General features: G+C 42.9%; 1 protein-coding gene across 1 annotated transcript in view; it reads left to right on the forward strand.

Moving 5' to 3' along the window:
• The window catches only part of MDN1 (midasin AAA ATPase 1), a 132,796-nt gene that overhangs the window by 42,316 nt on the left and 68,996 nt on the right, over positions 1-21,484 (forward strand). Inside the window, exons 40-53 of the mRNA XM_044430350.1 lie at positions 1,488-1,676; positions 2,519-2,608; positions 2,733-2,993; positions 5,171-5,441; positions 6,501-6,660; positions 7,276-7,392; positions 8,854-9,062; positions 9,727-9,872; positions 11,300-11,502; positions 12,470-12,690; positions 17,421-17,534; positions 19,340-19,472; positions 20,337-20,446; positions 20,782-20,915. Of these exons, the coding sequence (XP_044286285.1) occupies positions 1,488-1,676; positions 2,519-2,608; positions 2,733-2,993; positions 5,171-5,441; positions 6,501-6,660; positions 7,276-7,392; positions 8,854-9,062; positions 9,727-9,872; positions 11,300-11,502; positions 12,470-12,690; positions 17,421-17,534; positions 19,340-19,472; positions 20,337-20,446; positions 20,782-20,915 (2,358 nt within the window). The remainder of the gene's footprint in view (positions 1-1,487; positions 1,677-2,518; positions 2,609-2,732; positions 2,994-5,170; positions 5,442-6,500; positions 6,661-7,275; positions 7,393-8,853; positions 9,063-9,726; positions 9,873-11,299; positions 11,503-12,469; positions 12,691-17,420; positions 17,535-19,339; positions 19,473-20,336; positions 20,447-20,781; positions 20,916-21,484) is intronic.

Here is a 21,484-nt window from a genome sequence, read left to right on the forward strand (position 1 = left end):
GAGAGGCTGTGGCACCAGCGGGATTCCTGGGGAGACAGCGGCTCTTCATTCCTCTCCTTTCTGTCCCCCAGAAACATTCCTACATGCTCTCTCCAAAACTGCTGTTCTGTCAGGGCCCAGCCAGAGCAGAAAGAGTCTTGCTGATTGCAAGGACAGAGGGGGAACCCTCCAAGGTCAGAATCCCAACTTGGTCCCCAGTGTTTTCTGAGGTCGGAGCTGGGTCAGCAATCTGTCTTATGCCACTCCCTGAGATTGTCTTTAAATCAGTGGTGTAATGGTAAATTTTGAGGTGCAGGCACTCCTCATAAGAATCGCCATGACTAGATTCTCAAGGAGAATACAAAAACTAGGGCAGTTTTGTTGATGTGTATCAGCAAACCAGTCCTAGTGATTTTCTTCTCCACAAAGAGCAGGCAAAACTATTGGGTCTAGATTGCTACTTCAGAATACTTCAAATTCAATAGGGAATCATACGTTGCTGGGACATTTCATCCACAGCTACTCTGAAGAATACAGCTAAGGTCAGTGGGAGCAGGGAAGTCTGAGGATGGGTGGCAGATGATGTCTGCATTCCCTGTACTAAAAAGTACACCCTGCTAAATGCAGAAGTCCCAGAAGTGTGCTAAAGTAAGGCTTTTGTGTGTTGTGAGATGGTTTACAGCTTTTGTAATCTAGCAAAATAGAGTTGGTCCAACTGTTGACTGGAACATTGATACTTGATTGTAAAATTGTTTCATGAAGGGCATGATTGCTACCATGGTATCATCATAGGTATCTATTTGTTGGACTTATTCAATAAATGTTTAGAAAAGGGATTAGTAATGCCCAGTGTAGCCACTGCATATGTTTATTATAGTTCTAAGAAATTACATTGCCTTATTCATTTTGAGGGAAGGGACAAGGAGAAAGAAATGTACCTGTTTGTTCTTTGCGGTGGTGCCTTTTTGGGTTTCTATGGAGGGAAGAGTAATGGAACCTTACACTGATGTTCTCCCAGCTTTCTCCTGAAATAAAAAATGTGTTATTTGGTGTCATGTTGAAGAGTTAAATTCCAAACGTGAAACATGATGGAAGCATGTGGTGGAATCACTCTGATACTCATAACAGCCTCTGTTGGTTCTACAGAGGAATAATCAGCAAATCAGATTCTTTGCTGATTCCACATGTTCTCAAATATATTGAAATAGAAAGACCAATCAGAGGAACTTGGGAGCAATATATTGTAGTCACAGAATTAATAAGAACATTGCATATAAGCTTTCTACTTACTTACAGGGTTTTAAAAATATAAAGATTCCATAAAGATTTTGGAAAGAGTCCTCATCCATGCAGTCCTAGTTTTAGTGATGCTGGCTGCTGAGAGCAATAAAATCAGTAAACGGGGGTTCTTGTGAGTGGTGGATATTATGCAGTGGGATTGCCTTTTAATTTTCTTGAGAAGTAAAGGGCATTAGAATGTGTAACTTTTGAACTGGTGCATTATTCAGATTGATGAAGAGATTATGATCCAGAAGAAGTGGGGACATAAAGGTGGACCCTGGGAGTTCAATCTCCGTGACCTTTTCCGATGGTGTCAGCTGATGCTTGTTGACCAATCACCTGGAAGTTATGATCCAGGCCAACACATGTTCTTGATATATGGGGAGAGAATGAGAACAAAAGCGGACAAGGAGAAGGTAAGACATGTGAAGAAAATGCTAGGTCCTGCTGGATTGTTTTCCTTTTCTGTTTCGAGGAATTGGATATGGATGCTAAAACGCCATTTAGATCTTGACACAAAAAGTCTAAAATGGTCGGAAACTTCCCTGAGCTGTCTGATAGTAACAAATGGATGCTGCACCTCTCTGTAGCCTCAGCAATCAGCTTTTGGGGCCTTTTGCAGAGCACAGAGCTCTTTAAGTCGTGATTAACATCCAGGAACTAGTTGAAAAGTAACTTCTTCTGTGGGGTAATGGAAAACCCTTTGGCCTTGTGTTTGTACTATCTGGTTTTATATCCTAAGCTGTAAAACTTCTGCACAAATTATGCTTGTTTTTTTAATGTGGTGCACTGGCTAGAATGGGTCTGGGATGCTGAAACTGGAGTTCTAGTTGTCACATGGCCTTACAGCTTACTGGGTGACATGAAGCTAGTCACTGACTCTCTGCCTAACCTACCTCATAAAGGTTGCTGTGACATTAAAATGGAGAAGAGGAGGACTAGCTGAGCTGCCTTGGGTTCCATGAAAGAGGAGAAAATCTGGAATATAATTGTAGTAGTGCTAATTATCATAGACATAATTAATAATAGTAATAAAAACAAAAGATCTTACCATTGCCAGCTGGACAGATTGATTTGTTTTGAAGCAGATGAGTACAAACTTAAGCCACTTTAATCCATACAATCCATCAGGCATGACAAGTTTCATGTACAAACATTTTGGAATAGTTCATGGTGATGGTTGCAGTAGAAATGCAATAATGGGGATTTCAGATTTTTGTTCAAATGTGGTCTGAGATTACTTTTTTGCCTCCTTTAGGTTGTATCTTTGTTCAAGGAGACTTTTGGTCAGAATGCTCCTCCATATGTGGGAAGCAGGAAGTTCCACATCACTCCTTATGACATCCAGGTGAGAGAGGGTAAAAGCAAATACAACTTCAGTGCATTCTTTTTTATTTACTCCCTCCCACTACCGTCACCGCTGCACACACACGGTTAATGTACTTGCATTTTTGTTTTTAATTCTGCTGAAGGTTGGTTTCTCAATCCTTTCCCGTGCCAACTATGTTCCTCCTCCTGGCAGAAATCTGTCACTTCTCCACCATTCACTCCAGCCCTTGGAATCCATTATGAAATGTGTGCATATGAACTGGATGGTAATACTGGTGGGCCCTGCAGCTGCTGGCAAGACCAGCCTCGTCCAGCTACTGGCATACCTAACAGGACATCAGTTAAAGATCATGGCAATGAACAGTGCTATGGATACAACTGAGTTGCTGGGTGGGTTTGAGCAAGTAAGTGTATGCTTTTGCTTTGGGGATACCTTGTTATTTGGAAGTAAAAAGAAATTAGCTCTGTTTGGGGAAAAACTCTGTTTTTTAAAACTCTTTCTAAACTCTGTGCTTGTATAACTGGGGTGGGACCTGCTTTTCCCCTTTCATAACCGCTTAGAGTATCAGGAAAAGTAAAGAACACTGAAAACTTAAGATCACAGTTCCAAACTAGAAAATTTCACTGCAAAGAAAGTGATATATTTGTCATCTCTTTTCTCAAGCAAATGTTCGCTTGACGGCTCAGTGTTTGACAGCTGTCAAGTGAGAAGCAAAGGAACAGACTTTTTGCAGTCTCGCTTGGTCAGTGTTCTTGGCTGGTAGTTATTGTGCTTTCACAGCAGGCAGGTATTGCAATATTGAGCTGCAAGGCTTTTCATATCAACTACTTGAAATGCTCACTTCTGAAGGTAATTTTTTTAAAGTAAGCAAATATTTGTGCACAGATCAGGAGCTTAAACATGTTTTATTTTTAAGGTGACATATCTGTGATGGCCATGCTCATATGCCACTTCGTCACTTTGGAGGAACTGTCACTTGTACACATCTTGAAAAGATCACCAAAGGGAAAAAGCCATAGGGGTGTTCCAAAGGGATTGTGCCAATTCAGTCTGTGGGTGGGTTCACATCTCATACTAAGTCACCTTGTGAATAAGCCATGATGGATTAGTTGTTAGCTGATCAATGCACAGTGCACTCAACAAACAATTGGGCTTGCCATGGCTTGATCTTCCCCTCTTTCTCCTGACTGTCATTTTTGATGGTTTCCTGGCTTTTTAATGTTGTTTACCAAATTCTGCAAGGCTGAAATGGCTCTCCTAAGGATTTGTTACTGGCAATAAGATCTTATAAGCTAAAATGTGCCTGTATTCTGGATATTTTTGACCCCTTTCTCTTCACACCCTTTTGCCTTTCAACCCTGTGTGCTGCTGAAATTTGACCCTCAAAAATTTCTCCAAAAAAGAATACAGCTTGAAAGAAGTTTCAAATTTCTGTTTTAAATTAATCACAGGTTTGGACATCCTGCAACCTGTGATAAGCAAAATTAGATAAACTGTAGTTAAACAAACATGAAAACTTCCAAACTTCATGCAATAGGAGAAGGGAGGTGGGTTGATGCCAAGGCTCACAGCACCTTGTTCATATCAGTGTATAGTTTAGTGTAACATTTGGAAGTGACAATTAATTGTGGGCATTTCATGATAAGTGAAAACCAAACTTTTCTTGCCATTTGTGAAAAGCCACACTTTCATTTCCATTTTGGTCTTTAGAGCATGTACTGAACTGCACTTCTTTTGCTAGTGTTCCCATATACCTGCACAGAATTGGCCAAGAATAGACTCATGCTAGATTATAACTCTTTAAAAAGACAGGTGGAATATACTGAGAAGCACACAAGATCAAATAGCATCAGAAATTAGTCTCCCTGGATTAGAGATGCAGATGAATAGTAGTGAGATATGCTTACTTTCTCACTGGGCAGTCAGGACTTCAGTCTTTGTGTAGCTGATTACCTGTCTGTTGTAATGACAAGATTCAAGTCATGGAAGAGATAGCTGGGAAGGTTCCTGTGGTGACTAGCAGTGTTTTTATTCTGTTCAGCATCATCCAAATAAGCGATCAGGCAAATGGTATAGAACATTGTGAGCTGCTCAGAGAGCCTCTAGGCTGTGGGACAGCATACAAATATAGAATGATGATGATGATGATGATGATGATGATGATGATAAAAACCATCTTTTTGGTACTGAGTTTGCAGTTGCCAGGCCAGTGCAATTCAAACATTTACCAAATCTGTAAGTTGTATGCACAGAGATGCTTCCTTCTGTATGGAAATTTCCTTTCGCTGGATTCAGACAGCCACATAAATGCCCCCAACACCTCCCCCACTGATCCTACACATTCCAAATGCCAATGGGAAGCACACGGAAGAAGGACTGTCTAATATAAGCTGCACTACCTATCACAATTGTTTTATTTTGCCTGTGATCTTTAACTAAGGGAAATGCTTCCTTTGATACATATTTTCAGGTATTTAGTTCTGTCCAAAAGGCTGTATTTATTCTGATAAATCAGTTATTTGGGGGTTTTTATGTGGCAATGGAACCGAGCTGTGATTGATACAATAAAATATACTATAGGTTGACATCATTAGGCCATGGAAGAGCTTGCTGGAGAAAGTGGAGAATGTTGTGAGCACACTCTTAAGAGACAGCCTCCTCCTCACTGCTATCTGTCCAGATGACGCTGAGGTTGTGTTGCGTGCCTGGAGCAGCTTCGTTCTAAATTTCAAGCCCAAGGCTCTGGGGGAAGGCAATCAAACCATAACCACTGAGGTAGTGAGTAAATTGGAAGGAGTCCTAGCATTGGTCCAGCGGCTGAATACCAAGATCAGCTCCTACTCAAAACCAGGTATGCATGGAATTAATAGGAAGTGATGAAATATTATTTGTTGCCTTTAAATGCATCAACAAACAATATACAAAGTCAAGTTATTCCATACTGTTAGAGGTACAAGGAAGGAAAACATGACCTTGTTTGTATGATCAAAATATGCCATGTTGCCTTTTTGTAAGTTCTGTTCTGTGCTAGCCACAACTTACATAATCACTGCCTGACTGTAGTTTACTGTGTTGTCCAAACTTGGGAGGTATAACTTGTTGGAGGGTAAAAAACTCTTATTTAACCAGTGGACTGTGTGGAGTTTTTTTTATGAATCTAGTCATAGAATAGATTCAGAGAAAATAGGGTTGGAAAGTGCCAAGCAGGCCATCGGATACAACACTCTGCAGGTGCAGGACACTGCTGGAATAGAGCTGCTTGGAGAAGGAACAGTAATTGAAAGAATATCCTAGTTGATGATACTTCTTTCATAAAATGGGCATCTTTTTCAAGTTGAAGTGACCACCAATTGCAAAACCCAAGTGAAATCTAGTCTGACTCCCCAGCTCATGGAAAACCATTCCATTCCCTAGGGGTCCTAATGGTCAGGAAGTACTTTCTGTTGTACTTTGGTTGAACTTTGCTCCATTGAACTTTGTTCCATTGAAATGCGTCCTGCCCTCCTCCGCAGGGGAAAACAGGTCTCTACCTACCTCCGCGGGGCACCCCCTCTTGTACTTATATGTCACTAACAGATCTCCTTGGAGTCTCTTCTTCTCCAGGGTGAAAAGACCCAGTTCCCTCAGTCTCGCCTCATACAGCTTTCCCTGCAATCCATCCACCATCCTTGTGGCCCTACTCTGCACTGATTCCAACTTAGCTATATCCTTCCTCTAATGTGGTGCCAAGAACTGAACACAATACTCCAGTTGCAGGTGCACCAGAGTAGTATAGAGTAACAGTAATACCTCTCTCAATCTAGAAGCCATGCTTCTGACTATGCAACCATGCTTGTAAACTTTGAATATTGACTTAACTGGTTCATCGAAATATGTGTGTCTAAGCTTTTCCACTCCCTCCTCATTTCAGAGTTTTCAAGACTTGTGGAAGAGTTTCGGCACTTCAAACTGCAGGTTGCTCAACATATGAATAACAGTAACCATGGGACTTTTGAATGGGTCGATGGGATGTTGGTGCAGGCTTTACAGGCTGGAGACTGGCTTCTGATGGACAATGTTAACTTCTGCAGGTAAAACCATAGCAGCAGTCGCAGCTGTATTAAAAAAAGGAAAAACACACAAGGCAACTTTGATTAAATAAGCATCAGATCCAGTACTAACTCAAATATTAACAGTATAGTGTTATATCACTATTAGTGCTATTATTCCAAAATTAATAACATGCATCCCTATCACAAAAAGAGTTTACTTCTGTGAAAGAATTGGGAAGAAAAAGGGGGCTGGAAAGAAAAAAGAAACATGTTGGTATGGCTAATTTTCTTAAACCCTAAAACACATTTTATAGACCCTGATAGTTTCGTGTTTTGCTTTTATAGAAGAAACAGAAACCTTATTTTCGGTCTTTCAGATGTACATGCAGACTTGTAACATGTACATACAGTAGAGCTACTTGGTAGCCACTCCAGGTTGGATCACAGTTTACAAACACAAACTACCATGCATGTCGGTGAGGGAAAGGTGACTATGGTGCCCCTGCACATATGTTGTTTGAGGGGTTATGCGAATAGGGTAGGAGAAGAAATTCCCACAGTACTAGGGAAACAAGTTTTAAAATTATTGCATCTCTGGATTGCCAACTGAGTTGTATTTACCATTTAACACTTTTATGTTTTCTCTAAATTTAGCCCTTCTGTGCTGGATCGCTTGAATGCTCTGCTTGAACCTGGAGGGGTCCTTACCATGAGTGAAAGAGGGGTGATAGATGGTGTGACCCCCACTATCACTCCTCATCCAAATTTCAGGTACTTACTCTCTGTATGCTCTTTTGAATGACTTTCATTGATGGGAGTTATGCTTTGTGTATTCTTCTAGGAATGGTGGTGGAGGGAAATCTTTTCAAGTATCACTACTGCAGCTTTGAAAATAAGAGAAAGCATTCGGTCAGAAAACATAGCAGCTTGTTCTCTCCCATGTTTTTGATGATGTTTCCTCTCTGCTTGGCAAAAAGACAAATCAGAAAGGCGGTGGCCACAGTTTATGCAATGAGGTAGTGTGATGGCATTGGTGCTAGTCTCCGTAGCCTCACTGTTATTTAGTCAGGATCACACAGTCGTATGCTTACAGAGCAATTTTATATTGTGCTGTGGAAAGCTCTGCAGTATGCACAGATTTTGTCAGAAATCTGGCCGGATGGAAGAAAGGGAAGAACAGTAGTCTTGCTTTCTTCTCCTTCCCTATTCTTGTTGTTTGCTTGTTCTTTATTTTTACAAATTCCCTGTGAATGAATTCAGTGGGAGAGATTTGATCTGTGCCAGAGCTGGGGTTGTCCTAAGTCAAGAGCTGGTTTGTGGACAAGTTTGAAGGTTAAAAAGTCATGGAACCTGCAGATCTACAGCCCCTGCTAGTCACTGGCTCACCTCTAGCACACCTAATTTTTCTCCTCCAGAATTGGAGAATTAAAGCTGTGGTGACTTCTACAAGATCTGAGAATGGGCATCCAAAACCAGCTCTCCCCTTCCAAGGAAAAATCTCTCTTTCTTCATCGTGGTCTCTGCACATCACACATATGGGTGCTGTGCATGCGCAGTGCCTTTGGGAAGATTTCTCTAACTTAGCCTAGAACTTTTTACAGAGCCCGCCCCCTCCCTCCCTCCCCTATATAAAACGTGGGCTCCAGCCATTTTGTCAAGTTTGCTTTCAACCGCTGTTTGCCAGTGCATTGGGATCTCTAGCATTCATTGCCCTTTCTCTTCATTCTTTGATCATACTTTTTGAACTTTCCTTTAACTTTCTATCTAATTCCAGCTTCAATATATCTTGTTTACTGCCTGATCCTCTATTCCCCAGAATCCCTTCTTACCCTCTCCTTCCCCTTGCAACCCTTAACCTTGATCACTCCCCATAAATATCTATATAAAACCTTTCTATCACTGAATTTTCCTCTATAACTTTCCTTATTATTCTTCTCTCGATGTTGCTTAGCAAACCAGCCTTCAGAAAATGAAAATCATTTTGAAAATTATGCAATAAACCAAATTAGCAAGAGCTAAAACCTGAGGGTGGGATCAATTTTAAACCTCATGTTACAGACCATTAAAAATCAGACATTTTTATGTCCATCTGAAACTAAGCAGAATTGTGCTTAGAAAACAAAGTCGGTTAGGAATGCTGCTTTTACATAGAGAGGCAAGAAGCAGCAGTAGAAGGTTGACATGCTGAATGAAGTAAACTGTACCCTTGTTGCATATATTGAAACTTCATAGGCTTTTTCTTTCAATGGATCCTGCACATGGGGAAATATCCCGAGCCATGCGGAATCGTGGGATCGAGCTGTATGTTCCTGGGAATATTAATGAGAATTCACTGGATCCTCATGATGTGAACCTGCTGTTGCATGGGTTGGGATTATCAGGAAACAGCATATGTGATGCACTTGTGGCTGTGCACACAGAAGTGAAAGAAAGCATAGCAGGTGAGGCAAGAGCATTAAAAACTGGACAAAAATTAAAGGGACCTGTTGGGAGCAGGATTGCATCAGAGGACCTAAGAGAGGGGGAGAGAAGAACTTGAAATCTGCAATTACAATTTTGCTTTATGGGATAGTTAGTCCAGGCTGATTTCTGGGGAAAAACCAAAAGTAACACTACCTCTCTTGATGTTTACTCAGATCACTAGGCTGCCTTCATGTTGAACCATCTAATTTGATCTATAAAAAGAAAGCGGTGCTGGATTCAACAACCCCATGCATGTCCCTTCCATGTCTTGCTTATGAACCTCCAGGGGTATCCATCTGGCTCCTTTTGGAAGCAAAATCCTAGACTTAATACCTTTTGCTCCTCACCTTATTTTAACTACACAAAGGAAAAAGAAAAACCCAGTCCATTTTCTTTTCTTCAGACAAAGCAATGTTGATGCATTACCCATTATTAGTAAGCAAAATAAAAATTCAGCTTTATTCTTCAGACATCTTTGCTTGATGCATCTTACTGTATGAAGTTGCGTACCCATCTTAGTGCATATTCAACCCCATAAACAACAACATTAATTCCTTATTCCAAGTAATAAATGTGCAACTAGGTAGCATCCATAGGCATTCTGCAGACATGATTACTGGATAGTAATGTCTGTCTTACCAGGTTCCACATATACGCTGTCATCCTTGATTCATTCTGCAACACTGATTGTACAGCAGTTGCACCGAGGACTCGGTTTAATAAAGAGCTTCTATAAAGCATGTTGGCAGGTCTATGCTTGTACGCAGCATTCACAAGACAACCAAAAGGTAAACCTCACTCAGACACATTCATTCTGGTTTGGACAGAGGAGACAAAACATTTGTTAATTTATTTTGAAATACCTATATTCGTCTTATATTCATTTGTACATTGACCCACATTCCAGAAGCACCCTATGAAGTCAACACATGGAAATTTTGGCTCCCCCTACCCCTTCTAGAAGAAATTAGTGCTGAATTTAGTGCAGTTTAGAGAACTTGCACAAATTTCTCTGACTCTCTCGATTCTGTTCATCTGCCTTATAAGGGGTTAAAAAAAATTTCCAGGGAAAATTGCCGACATTTCAAAACTGGCAGTAAGCAGAAAGGAAATGAGCTCACATTTAAACGTCGTGGACTGGAGAGAATGGCAGCTGCAGGTAGCAGTGGAGGGAAGGAACAAGAACAAAACCCAGCAGTAATTGCTCCGAAAAGGAACTTAGGTGAGGCAGTGAGAGAGCCAGTAATTCCCATTTGTTGACTTCACTGAAACTCAGGGAAGTATAGAAAGCACAGAGGACACTGACAAATGTCAGTTCAAGGCCTAAAAATGTCAAGTGACATTAGCAGATGGGAGTTAGTGGCCTTTGGTGCACTTTGTCAGAGCATTTATCCAACCCTTTAAAATCTTTTTAGTGCATCTGAATTGCACAAATGGATTCATATAGGATATATTTTTTTTCATTGATCTTTCACAAGTGAGCATGAAATAGCATATCTACAGTCTTGGTTGGTCTATTTCCTCCCTGTTTCCCTTGATAGCTGTGACTTATGAAGTGACACTAGGCATAGTACACTTGTAAAAAACAAAAGAGGGGTTTTAAAATAAACTACAGTCTTATTTGCATACTTCTGAAGCACTTAAATGCTCTTGAATGAAGTAAATTAAGCATTTCTCTGAGGTATAGCCATTGGAGCAGGGAGGGGCAGACACCGTTAGGATGGGAGGCTTGAGGTGGCACTGGTGAGATCACGAGGAGCAACATCAGCATTTTTCCACTCTTGCCAGGCAGTTCTATAACCACTTGGCATAAGCTGCAGTGCCAGGATTGGATGCCGCAACAAGCCATTTTGAGAACAAGCCAGCCTCCACATCTCTGCCAGAAGCTAGGGGTTCTCAGGGTGGCTTGTGTGTGGTTAACTAGTCATGCCCAGTTGCCTGCACCAGCTCTCACATCATGGTAAGCTGTAGTCGCAGTGACCGGGCTCAGAACCCACCGCGATGCCCTGTGCTGTGTGAACCCTGTCATTAAATGCAGCACTTATGAATGGAGATGATTCACAGGTTCAGTAAGGGATGGTAAAGTAGCACATACATGCATTTCCTAGGTCATAGTAAAAATGTATTTGTTTTTTATGCTTTTCAGTAGAAGAATATCTTTCCTCAGCAGAAGTAGTTTAATCACATTTTGTGTGTGTGTCTCGTTGCATATTAGTTGGTGCTGGATGTGATAATGAAGCATGTTTCAGCTTTGGATTCAGATGAAACAAAAGATGTTTCTCTCCTTGCCTTGGGCCTGTGGCCAGATTTGGCATCCAGTGCTTTGTTTGCAGCTGAAGATTCTCTCCTTTGTACGGTTTATAATGATGGGCAGGTCCTGGCGTATTGCTTGAACAGACTGAATCTAAAAAACAACAGGTGAGCAACAGATACTGCTGTTCCAGTTTTGACAAGTTAACTATTCCAGCTCAAGTTACTTTTGCCTGCCCCTGTATGTAATTTACTCAGCAGTCCCTCCATTTAAGAAACAATCTTTTCATCATTTTGAAGGTAGTTCTTAACCTGCACAACTTAACTTTCACTGTTTTACTTAAGTGCACAAATGGGAAAAACAAACACTTTTTAAAAATGGGACTATTTTTTTTTATGAAACAATATTTCCCATAAAACTGAAGGGTTTGAAATGAAGTCTTTGGCCAAGGTTACTGGTGCAATAGAGAGTTAGCACTTCATAAAGGAAGCCCATAAACACTAATGTCTAGATCAAGACATTTCAGCGCACCTTTGTTCTGGAAATAAGTGTTTCTGCTGAAAGATGCAGGATTCAGCATTGGAAAGATCAATGCCCACCCCCACTATGTCAGTGGATGAAGACCTGACTATATGGTTGGTGCTCAAACTTCTCTCTTAATCAGTTATTCAAAGTAAGTACCCATTCAGGTTGCTAGCTATGCATGAACATTGCAAAATATTGCCCATAATGTGTCATCAGAGTTTCTTCAGGATGAAATATTATGTCTGAATGCTTAAATCATGGAGAAGGAACAACTATAAAGTGGCATATGAAACTATGCTTAGAAGTGTCATCCAAGTGCCGATTTCCATGTTTAAGTGTTGATACTGCGCAAGCAATTGTTAAGATAGTTTTTCTGACTGCAGTCTCTTGAGGTAGCAAGCAGCCTATATATTCTCTTTGCTATTAAGGCTTACTTAGCAAAGTTAAACAATGGTTTCAGAGTGCATCTGGAGTTTTACCCAGAATTAAGGCAGCAAACCATTGTTAGGGTCAACATATTTAGGGGTTGTGTCTCTCGCAACTGTTTAGAGCCTTTGTTTTTGTGTAGGCTTTCATAGGAACATCCTTTTTCCTTAATTTTTGTTTCAGGACCCTTCCCCTTACTATACATGACTTTGAGAAAATTATACAGTCTGCAAATCCAGATTGTCTTAAATTTGGTGCAGTTGAGACGAGTGCTTCTTGGACAGATGAGATGGAGGTCCTTTCTGCAGCGATTAAGTTATTCATAGAAAAGGCAACCAATCAGGACTGGACTTTGAGAGTTGGGTGGCTAAATCAGTTAAAAAAGAGCTTATCCCAGGTGCCTGGTGAGTATGAATTCTTACCTTCTTCATTAAGACGGATCTTAATCTTTGGAGGAAGAGAAACACATATCGTTATGCAGCTCTATCCTACATGGCTTACTTGGACGTTAAGTCCCATTATGTTCAGTAGGGGTTATCCCCTACTGAGTATTATAGAATGTTGGCCTTAACAATTGCTTTTATTTTAACTAGAGTTTTTCAGGTGAAATATAAATGTAAACTGTTGGAGTAGATAAAAACAGAAGATAATTTCCACCTTTGTAGACGTTAAACAGAAAGTTCTGTGCTGCTGCTACACTCCCATCCATTGTACCTGTGGGGTTAACTGCTAGTGCATCAGGGAGTTTGCTGGATCGGTGCAGGCTAGCTGAACGCTCTCCTGTGGTCTTTGGTGATCTGCCCCATTCTAACTCCCCATCATGCTAGCAGTGGATCCTGCTGCTGTGCTGGCAGCAAAGGATGCTGTCTCATGACTCAAGCATTTTCGTAACACCTTGCTTGATTGTTGTACATTATTTTATGACCTCTGAGTAGGCGGAATAAAGGTGTTAAAGTAATACGGATTTTGGATTTCTTTTGCAAGTTGAGTAAATAACTAGTCTAATATGAGAAAGAAAGGGAACAACAGTCAAAAAGAGAAAAGGTCCGTTTTCCTACACTGACACCAGTTGAGTTTCAGTTTGGTTAACTGCATCCTCTGTAGAAGAGGTTATTATTATTATTATTATTATTATTATTATTATTATTATTATAACATTTCTATGCCGCCCCTTGCCGAAACCTCGGGGCGGCTTACAACATGATAAAATACATTGAAATACAATAGTACATAATAAATTACCATTAAATATAAAAATACAAAAAATACATTGATTTACAAATACAAAATTAAAATTATCAGTATAAAATAAAAATATAGGATGAGAAAGAGAAGGAAGAAGAAGTTGCCCAGGCCAGCTCATATGTTTTAACAATTGAAATGATGTTTAAATAAAAAGGTCTTTACCTGGCACCGAAAAACCAGTAACGACGGTGCCAGGCAGACCTCTTTGGGGAGTGAATTCCATAGGTTGGGCGCCACCGCAGAGAAAGCCCTCCTCCGGGTACTTACTCTCCTAATTTCTTTCATGGAGGGTTCCCGGAGAAGGGACTCTCCCGCAGATCTCAAAGGGCGGTCGGGCATATACGGACGTAAGCGCTCGTTCAGGTAGCCAGGACCCAAGCCGTTTAGGGCTTTGTAGGTCATAATCAACACCTTGAATTGGGCCCGGGCTTCAATGGGAAGCCAGTGAAACTGACGGAGGACTGGAGTCATGTGAGCATAACGCCCCGTCCCCGTCAGCAACCTGGCAGCTCTATTTTGCACCAATTGAAGTGTTCGGACTGTCTTCAGGGGAAGCCCCACGTAAAGCGCGTTACAGAAGTCTAGGCGGGAAGTCACCAGCGCGTGTGTCACCGTCGCCAGGCAGTCGTACTCCAGGTAGGGGCGCAGCTGATTAATCAGCCGAAGCTGAAGGAAGGCGCTCCTTGCCACCGCTGTCACCTGAGCTTCCAAAGAAAGCTCCGGGTCGAGGAGTACTCCTAAGCTGTGGACCTTATCCCTAAGAGGGAGTGTTGCACCATTCAGGACCAGGTCAAATCCACCCCCTCCGAAACCCGATCCGCCAACCAACAGGACCTCCGTCTTGTCTGGGTTGAGTTTCAGTTTATTGGCCCTCATCCATTCCCTTACCTCGGCCAAGCACCAGTTCAGCACAGCCACTGCCTCACCTGGATTAGTGGAGAATGAGAGGTAAAGCTGGGTATCATCAGCGTATTGATGATTCCGCAGCCCACACCTCCTGATGACCTCTCCCAGCGGTTTCATATAGATGTTAAATAGCAGAGGGGATAGAATGGAGCCCTGTGGTACCCCATGGCATAGCTGCCATGACACAGAGACATGGTCCCCCAGCACTACCTTCTGGAATCGACCGTCGAGATAGGAGCGGAACCACTGCAAAGCAGTGCCTCCAACCCCCAATCCCGCAAGTCTATCCAGAAGGATACCATGGTCGATGGTATCGAAAGCCGCCGAGAGGTCCAGAAGAACCAACAGGGTGTACTCCCCCTGTCCTTCCTTCTGCACAGGTCGTCGTACAGGGCGACCAAGGCAGATTCAGTACTGTACCCGGGTCTGAAGCCGGACTGAAAAGGATCCAGATAATCAGTTTCCTCCAAGAGTGCTTGGAGTTGTCCCGCCACCACTCGCTCCAACACCTTGCCCAGAAATGGGATGTTGGCCACAGGTCTATAGTTAGTGGCCATCTCTGGATCCAGTGACGCTTTCTTCAGGACCGGTCGTATTACCACCTCCTTTAAAGGGGCAGGCACTCGACCCTCCCTCAGAGAAGCGTTAACCACTTCCAAAATCCAGGTCCCAATCCCGTGCTTGGAGTTATTTATTAACCAAGATGGGCAAGGATCCAATAGGCAAGTGGTGGGACGTACTCTTCCAAGCACCTTGTCCACATCATTGGGCCGCAATAATTGAAATTCCTCCAATAATTTTGGACCAGACGGTGGCATTGGCGACTCCTCAGAGACCTCTGATTCATTAGTGGAGTCCAGCTCGTGACGAATCTGAGCGATTTTCTCCCTGAAATGCCTGGCAAAGTTGTCACAGCGGGCCTTTGAGGGTGGCATTGGATCTTCCTTAGGACCCAGGCGAACCAGGCCTTGCACCACTCGAAAAAGCTCCGCTGGACGGCATTGTGAGGAGGCAATGGAAGCGGAAAAAAACTTCTTTTTCGCCGCCTTCACCGCCACAGCATAGGCCCGATAGTGGGCTCTCAAGTGTGTTCGGTCAGATTCATCCCGTGATTTCCTCCACCTACGCTCTAGCTGTCTCCCAACTCGCTTCATCGCCCGTAATTCAGGTGTATACCAAGGGGAAGAGTGGACTCTGCCCGGTGGGAGAGGACGCTTAGGAGCGATCGTGTCCACAGCCCTGGTCATCTCTCCGTTCCACAGTTCGACCAGAGCCTCGACAGGAGCACCAGTCTTGTCAGCTGGAAACTCCCCCAGGGCCTTCAGGAATCCATCCGGATCCATCCCGCTCTGGGGGCGGGCCCATACAATCGGGTCCGCACTCTTATAGAGGGAGAGGCCGCTCTCAAGCACAAACCTCACCAGGAGGTGATCTGACCATGATAGGGGAGTCAAACATAAGTTCTTCACCCTCAGGTCATCCTCTACCTGCCCTGTCGTGAATACCAGGTCCAGAGTGTGTCCACGTTCATGGGTCGGGCCAATGACGTGTTGAGACAGGCCCATGGCCGTAATAGAGGCCATGAAGTCCTGAGCCGCCCCGGTCAGTCCAGACTCGGCATGGAGATTGAAGTCCCCCAGGACCAACATCCTGGGGGTCCTCAACACCAGGTCCGAGACGGTCTCTGTCAGCTCAGATAGGGAGACTGCTGGGCAGAAAGGTGCACGGTACACCCATAGAATCCCCAGTCTGTCTCGTTCGCCCAACACCAAGTAGAGGCACTCCAGCCCTGGTCTCAAAGGGACCGGAAGACCCGTGAGAGAGATGGAGGCTCTGTAAACCAACGCAACTCCCCCTCCCCTCCCTTCTGGGCGTGAACAGTGTTGAACCAGATACCCGGGCGGGCACAATTGGGAGAGGGCAACATCCCCTCCCTCTCCCGCCCAGGTCTCCGTTACGCAAGCCAGGTCGGCCCCCTCATCCACAATCAAGTCATGGATGAGGGAAGATTTATTATTGATCGACCTGGCATTGAGCAGCAGCACCGTCAGACCCGAGGGGTGGTTGACAAGGCTACCTGGCGCCCTCTGGTTGGGGGCAGGATCAGAAGGAGGGACAGGTGTCAGCCATCTGTCCATCCTTCTTCTACGTGGACACGTTAAGCCCCTATTGTTGTAACGACCATTGCCTGTGACCACGCCAATAGCAGCCCCCGTGGGTTCCCCAGGATATATAAACGTCGACATGGCCAGGAATGACGCAAAGCACTGATTAAAGCAGGGTAAGATTATAAAGTAAGTCGAAGGAGGAGAAAAAGAACGATAAAAAGAAAAAGAAAAAAGAAAAAGGGGATCCTTCCTCTTCCCTGAGAATCAGCAGTAGGCAAGCCTATTTCAACAAGAGTCCATGGCCAGCCCAGCCCCCCTCTCGTCCCCCCGAACGGCACCCCAAACGGCGGCGACCCCTTTGGTCGCCGGCCCGAGGCCACCGGCCCCGGCCGTTGCCGCGGCTTTGACTCTGCAGGGCGCCTCCGAGACCCGCCCCGTCGCGCACCACGCGCGCCCGATCACCTGGGCCGGCGGGCGGCGCTCTCCGGCTCCGTGTGCGCCCGCGCTGGCTGGTGGAGCTGGCTGCCGTCGAGGTCGCAGCCGCGTGCGTCTGCCTGCATTCGTTTGCCCGGGAGCGGCGTGCTGCGGGAGGTGGGCGGAAGCGTTTCTTGCAGCGCGGGGTCGGTGTGTCCTGCCTGGGGGGCCGTTCCCTGCTGGCCGTTGCCGCGGCTTTGACTCCGCAGGGCGCCTCCGAGACCCCTTCCTCACAGCAACGCCCACATGAAAGTCCACTGCAGATTGGAGGCCCTCCAGAATAATTGCTGATGATGAGAGAGGGATGCCGTTAGAAGGAAATACCGTCTTCTAACCTTGTACAAGCACAGAAAAATGTCCGAGGCTGCAATTCATATGTACAGTTTTACTTCTTTTTACAGAATCAGTGTATACTCAGCTGGAAGCTGGTGCTGCATCTCTGAATAATTTCTACTTCAGCCCCCTCTCAGGTGGAATAAGTAATGTAATAAAGATGCTGCAGCCCAATATGACAGGTAAGATGTCTTCCCTTATCCTCAATTGTGTGTACATGCTTCCTTGAGTATTCTTTTTGGCTTTGTCCAGAAGACACACTCAGCTTATTGGGAGTTGTTAACTCCCAGTGGTAATCAGTATTGTTGAGGATCTTTTTGAATATGCTCAGCAGTTGCTGTATTGTGCATTGTTTTTTTGCGAATCGTCCAGAGACTTTTAGTATTGAGACAGCATATCTGTCCACCAAGGATCAGTTTAGGGTTTAACAGTCCTATTACAGCTCTCCATTTCTTGTAGGATTACAGTGGTTGTTGTCTGGGTTTGCTTGACATGGCAGCCCCGGAGCAGGAGTTGCGTATGCAAACGTTCTATAACAATTTTGCTAAATTAAATATAGCAATAATGAACATGAAAGATAAGCAGGGAAAAGGAAGGAAAGCATTCTGGGTGAAGGTACAAATAAAGAAAATAATGCAAATAAGATCAGATCATTGTGCCATGAGGTTAAGCATAATCTCAGGCAAATCTACTGCAAGATTAGAAAAACAATCAGTTCTCTTCACCCAAGTCTTAAGCAAAGGTCATCTTATAGGCTGACTAGATCTTCATGAATGTGTCCTTAACACTTTGTTAATTTGTTAATAAAATAATAAAGTCTTTGTTAATAAAGGTGTTCAAACACCAAGAGTATAGTCAGATCTTCATCCATCAGTGCATAATGGGGTGGTAATAGGGTGATCATTGATTTTTCCTGTGTTGCCTTTTAACTAACCAGAAGACCTGAGGAAGCCTCTCCCATTAGCCACGTTGTGGGAATATAATTTCGTGATACATGTACACTGATAAACGTAATGATGTTTCTAAAATAATATTAAGGTGAACACAATTGTAGGACCAGTACCCCTACATCTTATGTGCCAGGGAGCCTGCTGGATTCTTATCCTGCTGACAGAGTTGGTCACTAGCAACATTTTTCCAATATGGCCTGAGGATTATCATCATTGGCAGTTTCTTATCGAAGCTAAAATCCATGCTAAGTAACTTGTGGCAGCAGTTAAAATTGGGTGGATTGTGCAGCATGCTTTGGTTGTGCTGTTCCTTTTAAAATAAGGCATAGAAAGGAGTTGCATAATTACATCTTCCTTTTGTATGCCTTCTGTGTGTGTATGAAGCCTTTCTCTATATCTCATTCAAGAATGTCTAAATATATATCATACAGTGGTACCTTGGTTCATGAATGCTTCTGTTCACGAACAATTCAATTCGCAAACAGAAAGTTCAGTAAAATTTTGCTTCCGTTCGCGAACTCCGCACCAGGTGACAATCATGTTCCCACACAATCACAATTGCAGCCATCTTCCCCGCATGAACACAAATGCAGCCATATTCCCCGCTCTGACACGTGGTCGCGGCTTCCTCTAGTTGAGATCGCGGTCTCAGACTCTCCCTCCAAACAATAACCTCCTCCCCACCCACCTTCTTCTTCTCCACTCCAGAAGTCGCCTCAAGCAAGGTTAGCGTTCTCTCTCTTCATACTCTACTGTACTGTACTTTGTTTCATATTTTTCTGGTTAAAATAATTACATATGGTTCAGAACGGAGTAACCTTATTTACATTGAACCTTATGGGAAAATTTGACTCGGTACAGAACCAATTCAGTTTGGGACCAAAAGCGTGGAACAAATTAAGTTCGTGAACCGAGGCACCACTGTATCTCATTTACTCATCATACCCATGAATATTCTTACTCAATTAGAGTTTAAAGAAGGAACAGTTTATTATAAAGACAGGAATGAGTGCTATTTTGTCCAACTGTCTTGTTAGATGAACATGTGATTCCTATGGATCCAAGATGGAACATGCAGTGCTTGGATATGATTAGCAATTCAGTGGATTTTGATGCAGAAGTGGAACACTCAGATCAACTGCTTATCCTTCTGAAATCACTTTCAAATCGGTGGGTGTAGCTGAATGCTTCCTATTATTTTGGTTTTAAAGGTTACTTATTACCATAATTTAGAAGCTTTTCAACATTGCAAATTAAAGTTTGTTGCTTTTAACATGACTGACAATGTCTGTAATTATCCCTAATTGTTTTTTAAAAAATAAATCTCACACTATAAATCTCTGCTTTTTTCATATGTTTATTACATTTCTGCACTGTCCCAAAACTGACATTTTCTAGGTGGCTTACAGGCTTTCTGGTTCTGGTTTCTTAAAGAAGGAAAGATGACAGCACAGTCCAGTAAAAGTTTATTGTATTTCTGTGTACTGAGAACTACAATTTAATTAAAATTAAAGAAATATGGATTAGATCTTGAGGTGTCTTGCATGAGCAGAAAGACACATGCACTCACACAGGAATGAACATCCAAATACTTCCAGTTTGTCTGTCCTGGTGGTGGACAGCTCATCATAACCAAAATGTTTTGGAGAACCCTTAAAGTCAGCTCTTTGTGGGAATGGCAACAACACAGAAGGCTACAGTAGGAAGCAGAGGAGCATAAAAGTATTTTTTGGTAGGTGAGATCCATGTGATCTCCGGATGCAACCACACAATTTCATAAGAGAACTCATGCTTTTATTGTATTCATATCCAACCTTTTTCTTGCAAGGATTCCAAGATGGTTTGCATGATCGTCTTCCTCCATTTTTTTGTCTACCTCTAGAAGGTAGATTAGGCTGGGAGTGACTAGTCCAAAGTCACTGCATAAGCATCATGGCTGAGTGGGCACTAGAATTCAGGTTCCCAGAATTCCAGTCCAACACTTTCATCATTGCATGATCATTTAATTACATCCATGTTATTTCATATTTGCAGGGCAATATTGTTTCTTGATCGGGAGAAAAATAGCTATGTTGAAAGGAGCACGATTAACACAAAAAAGCCAAAAACAAGTGCTTTGAGGGTATCTCTAGAGTTCCATAAAGGTATTTATTGAATTTCTGCTTTGTTTTACAAAATAAAAAACAATTCCATAGTTAATGTCTTTACACTTGACAGTTCCCTTTTACCTGCAGGGAAATAGCATTGTAATTCTGTGCAAGGAGTTCAGAGGGGAGAATTGAGAGGTTTGGGGTTTTGACTAATGTTTAATTGTGTGTGTGTGTGTGTGTGAGAGAGAGAGAGAGAGATAGAGAGAGAGAGAGAGAGAGGGAGGGAGGGAGAGAGAGGGAGAGAATTGAGCAGTGTGTTTACTTTTATTAGTGTAGCTTGTATTAGATGTAGTAATCTATTTTTCTTTTGGTTTGATCTTGAAATGAAGATCCTGGCAACCACAACTCAATTCCTCATGCTATTGTGGCCAACCTTGCTGCCTTCTTTGAACTTTGGGATGCCTTTGTGTTGCACTGGGTGAAGTCTACTCAGGAGGCTGTATCTGATGAAAAACTGTACGAAGTAAGCAAGCCACACAAACTCTATATTTGTTCCAATTTTTGTACTTTAGGAACTGTCTAGTTCATTTGTGAGTTTCTGTTCATTTTCCTCTCCACTGCTGCTTAATACAGACACATAAATTTGACATTGCTAGGTTCTTTGTTCTCTAGCAAAAGGGAACTGCAAACTTGAAAAGAGGACATGAAATCCATCTGTTCTTCCTAGATCTGCATTCCCAGGCCAATGCTGTCCTGATGTGTTGGAGTGCAGATCCATTATTTCATACTAACATGGCCGGTGGTCATCCTGGCAGAATAAGCAATTTACCTCCTCATCAAGAGGCTTTTTTTTCTGCTACATTGTACAACAAAGTATTTCAGAGACACTTTCTAATAATACACATTGTTCACTTTCAAAAACTCAGTTGTTAAAGTTTCAGTAGAATTTGAAGAAGTTTCTTTAGAATATTTTAGGTAGATCTGCTGTGTTCTGTGTTCCAAGCTGGTAGTTGGCTGAGGAATGAATAATTGGAAGATGTTTTAATTTATAGGTACATAGTTAGATGTGGGTGGGAGCATCTGTACTAATTT

The sequence above is a fragment of the Varanus komodoensis genome, unplaced genomic scaffold (assembly GCF_004798865.1).
Source record: "Varanus komodoensis strain SLA01 unplaced genomic scaffold, ASM479886v1 scaffold1, whole genome shotgun sequence".
NCBI lineage: Eukaryota > Metazoa > Chordata > Lepidosauria > Squamata > Varanidae > Varanus > Varanus komodoensis.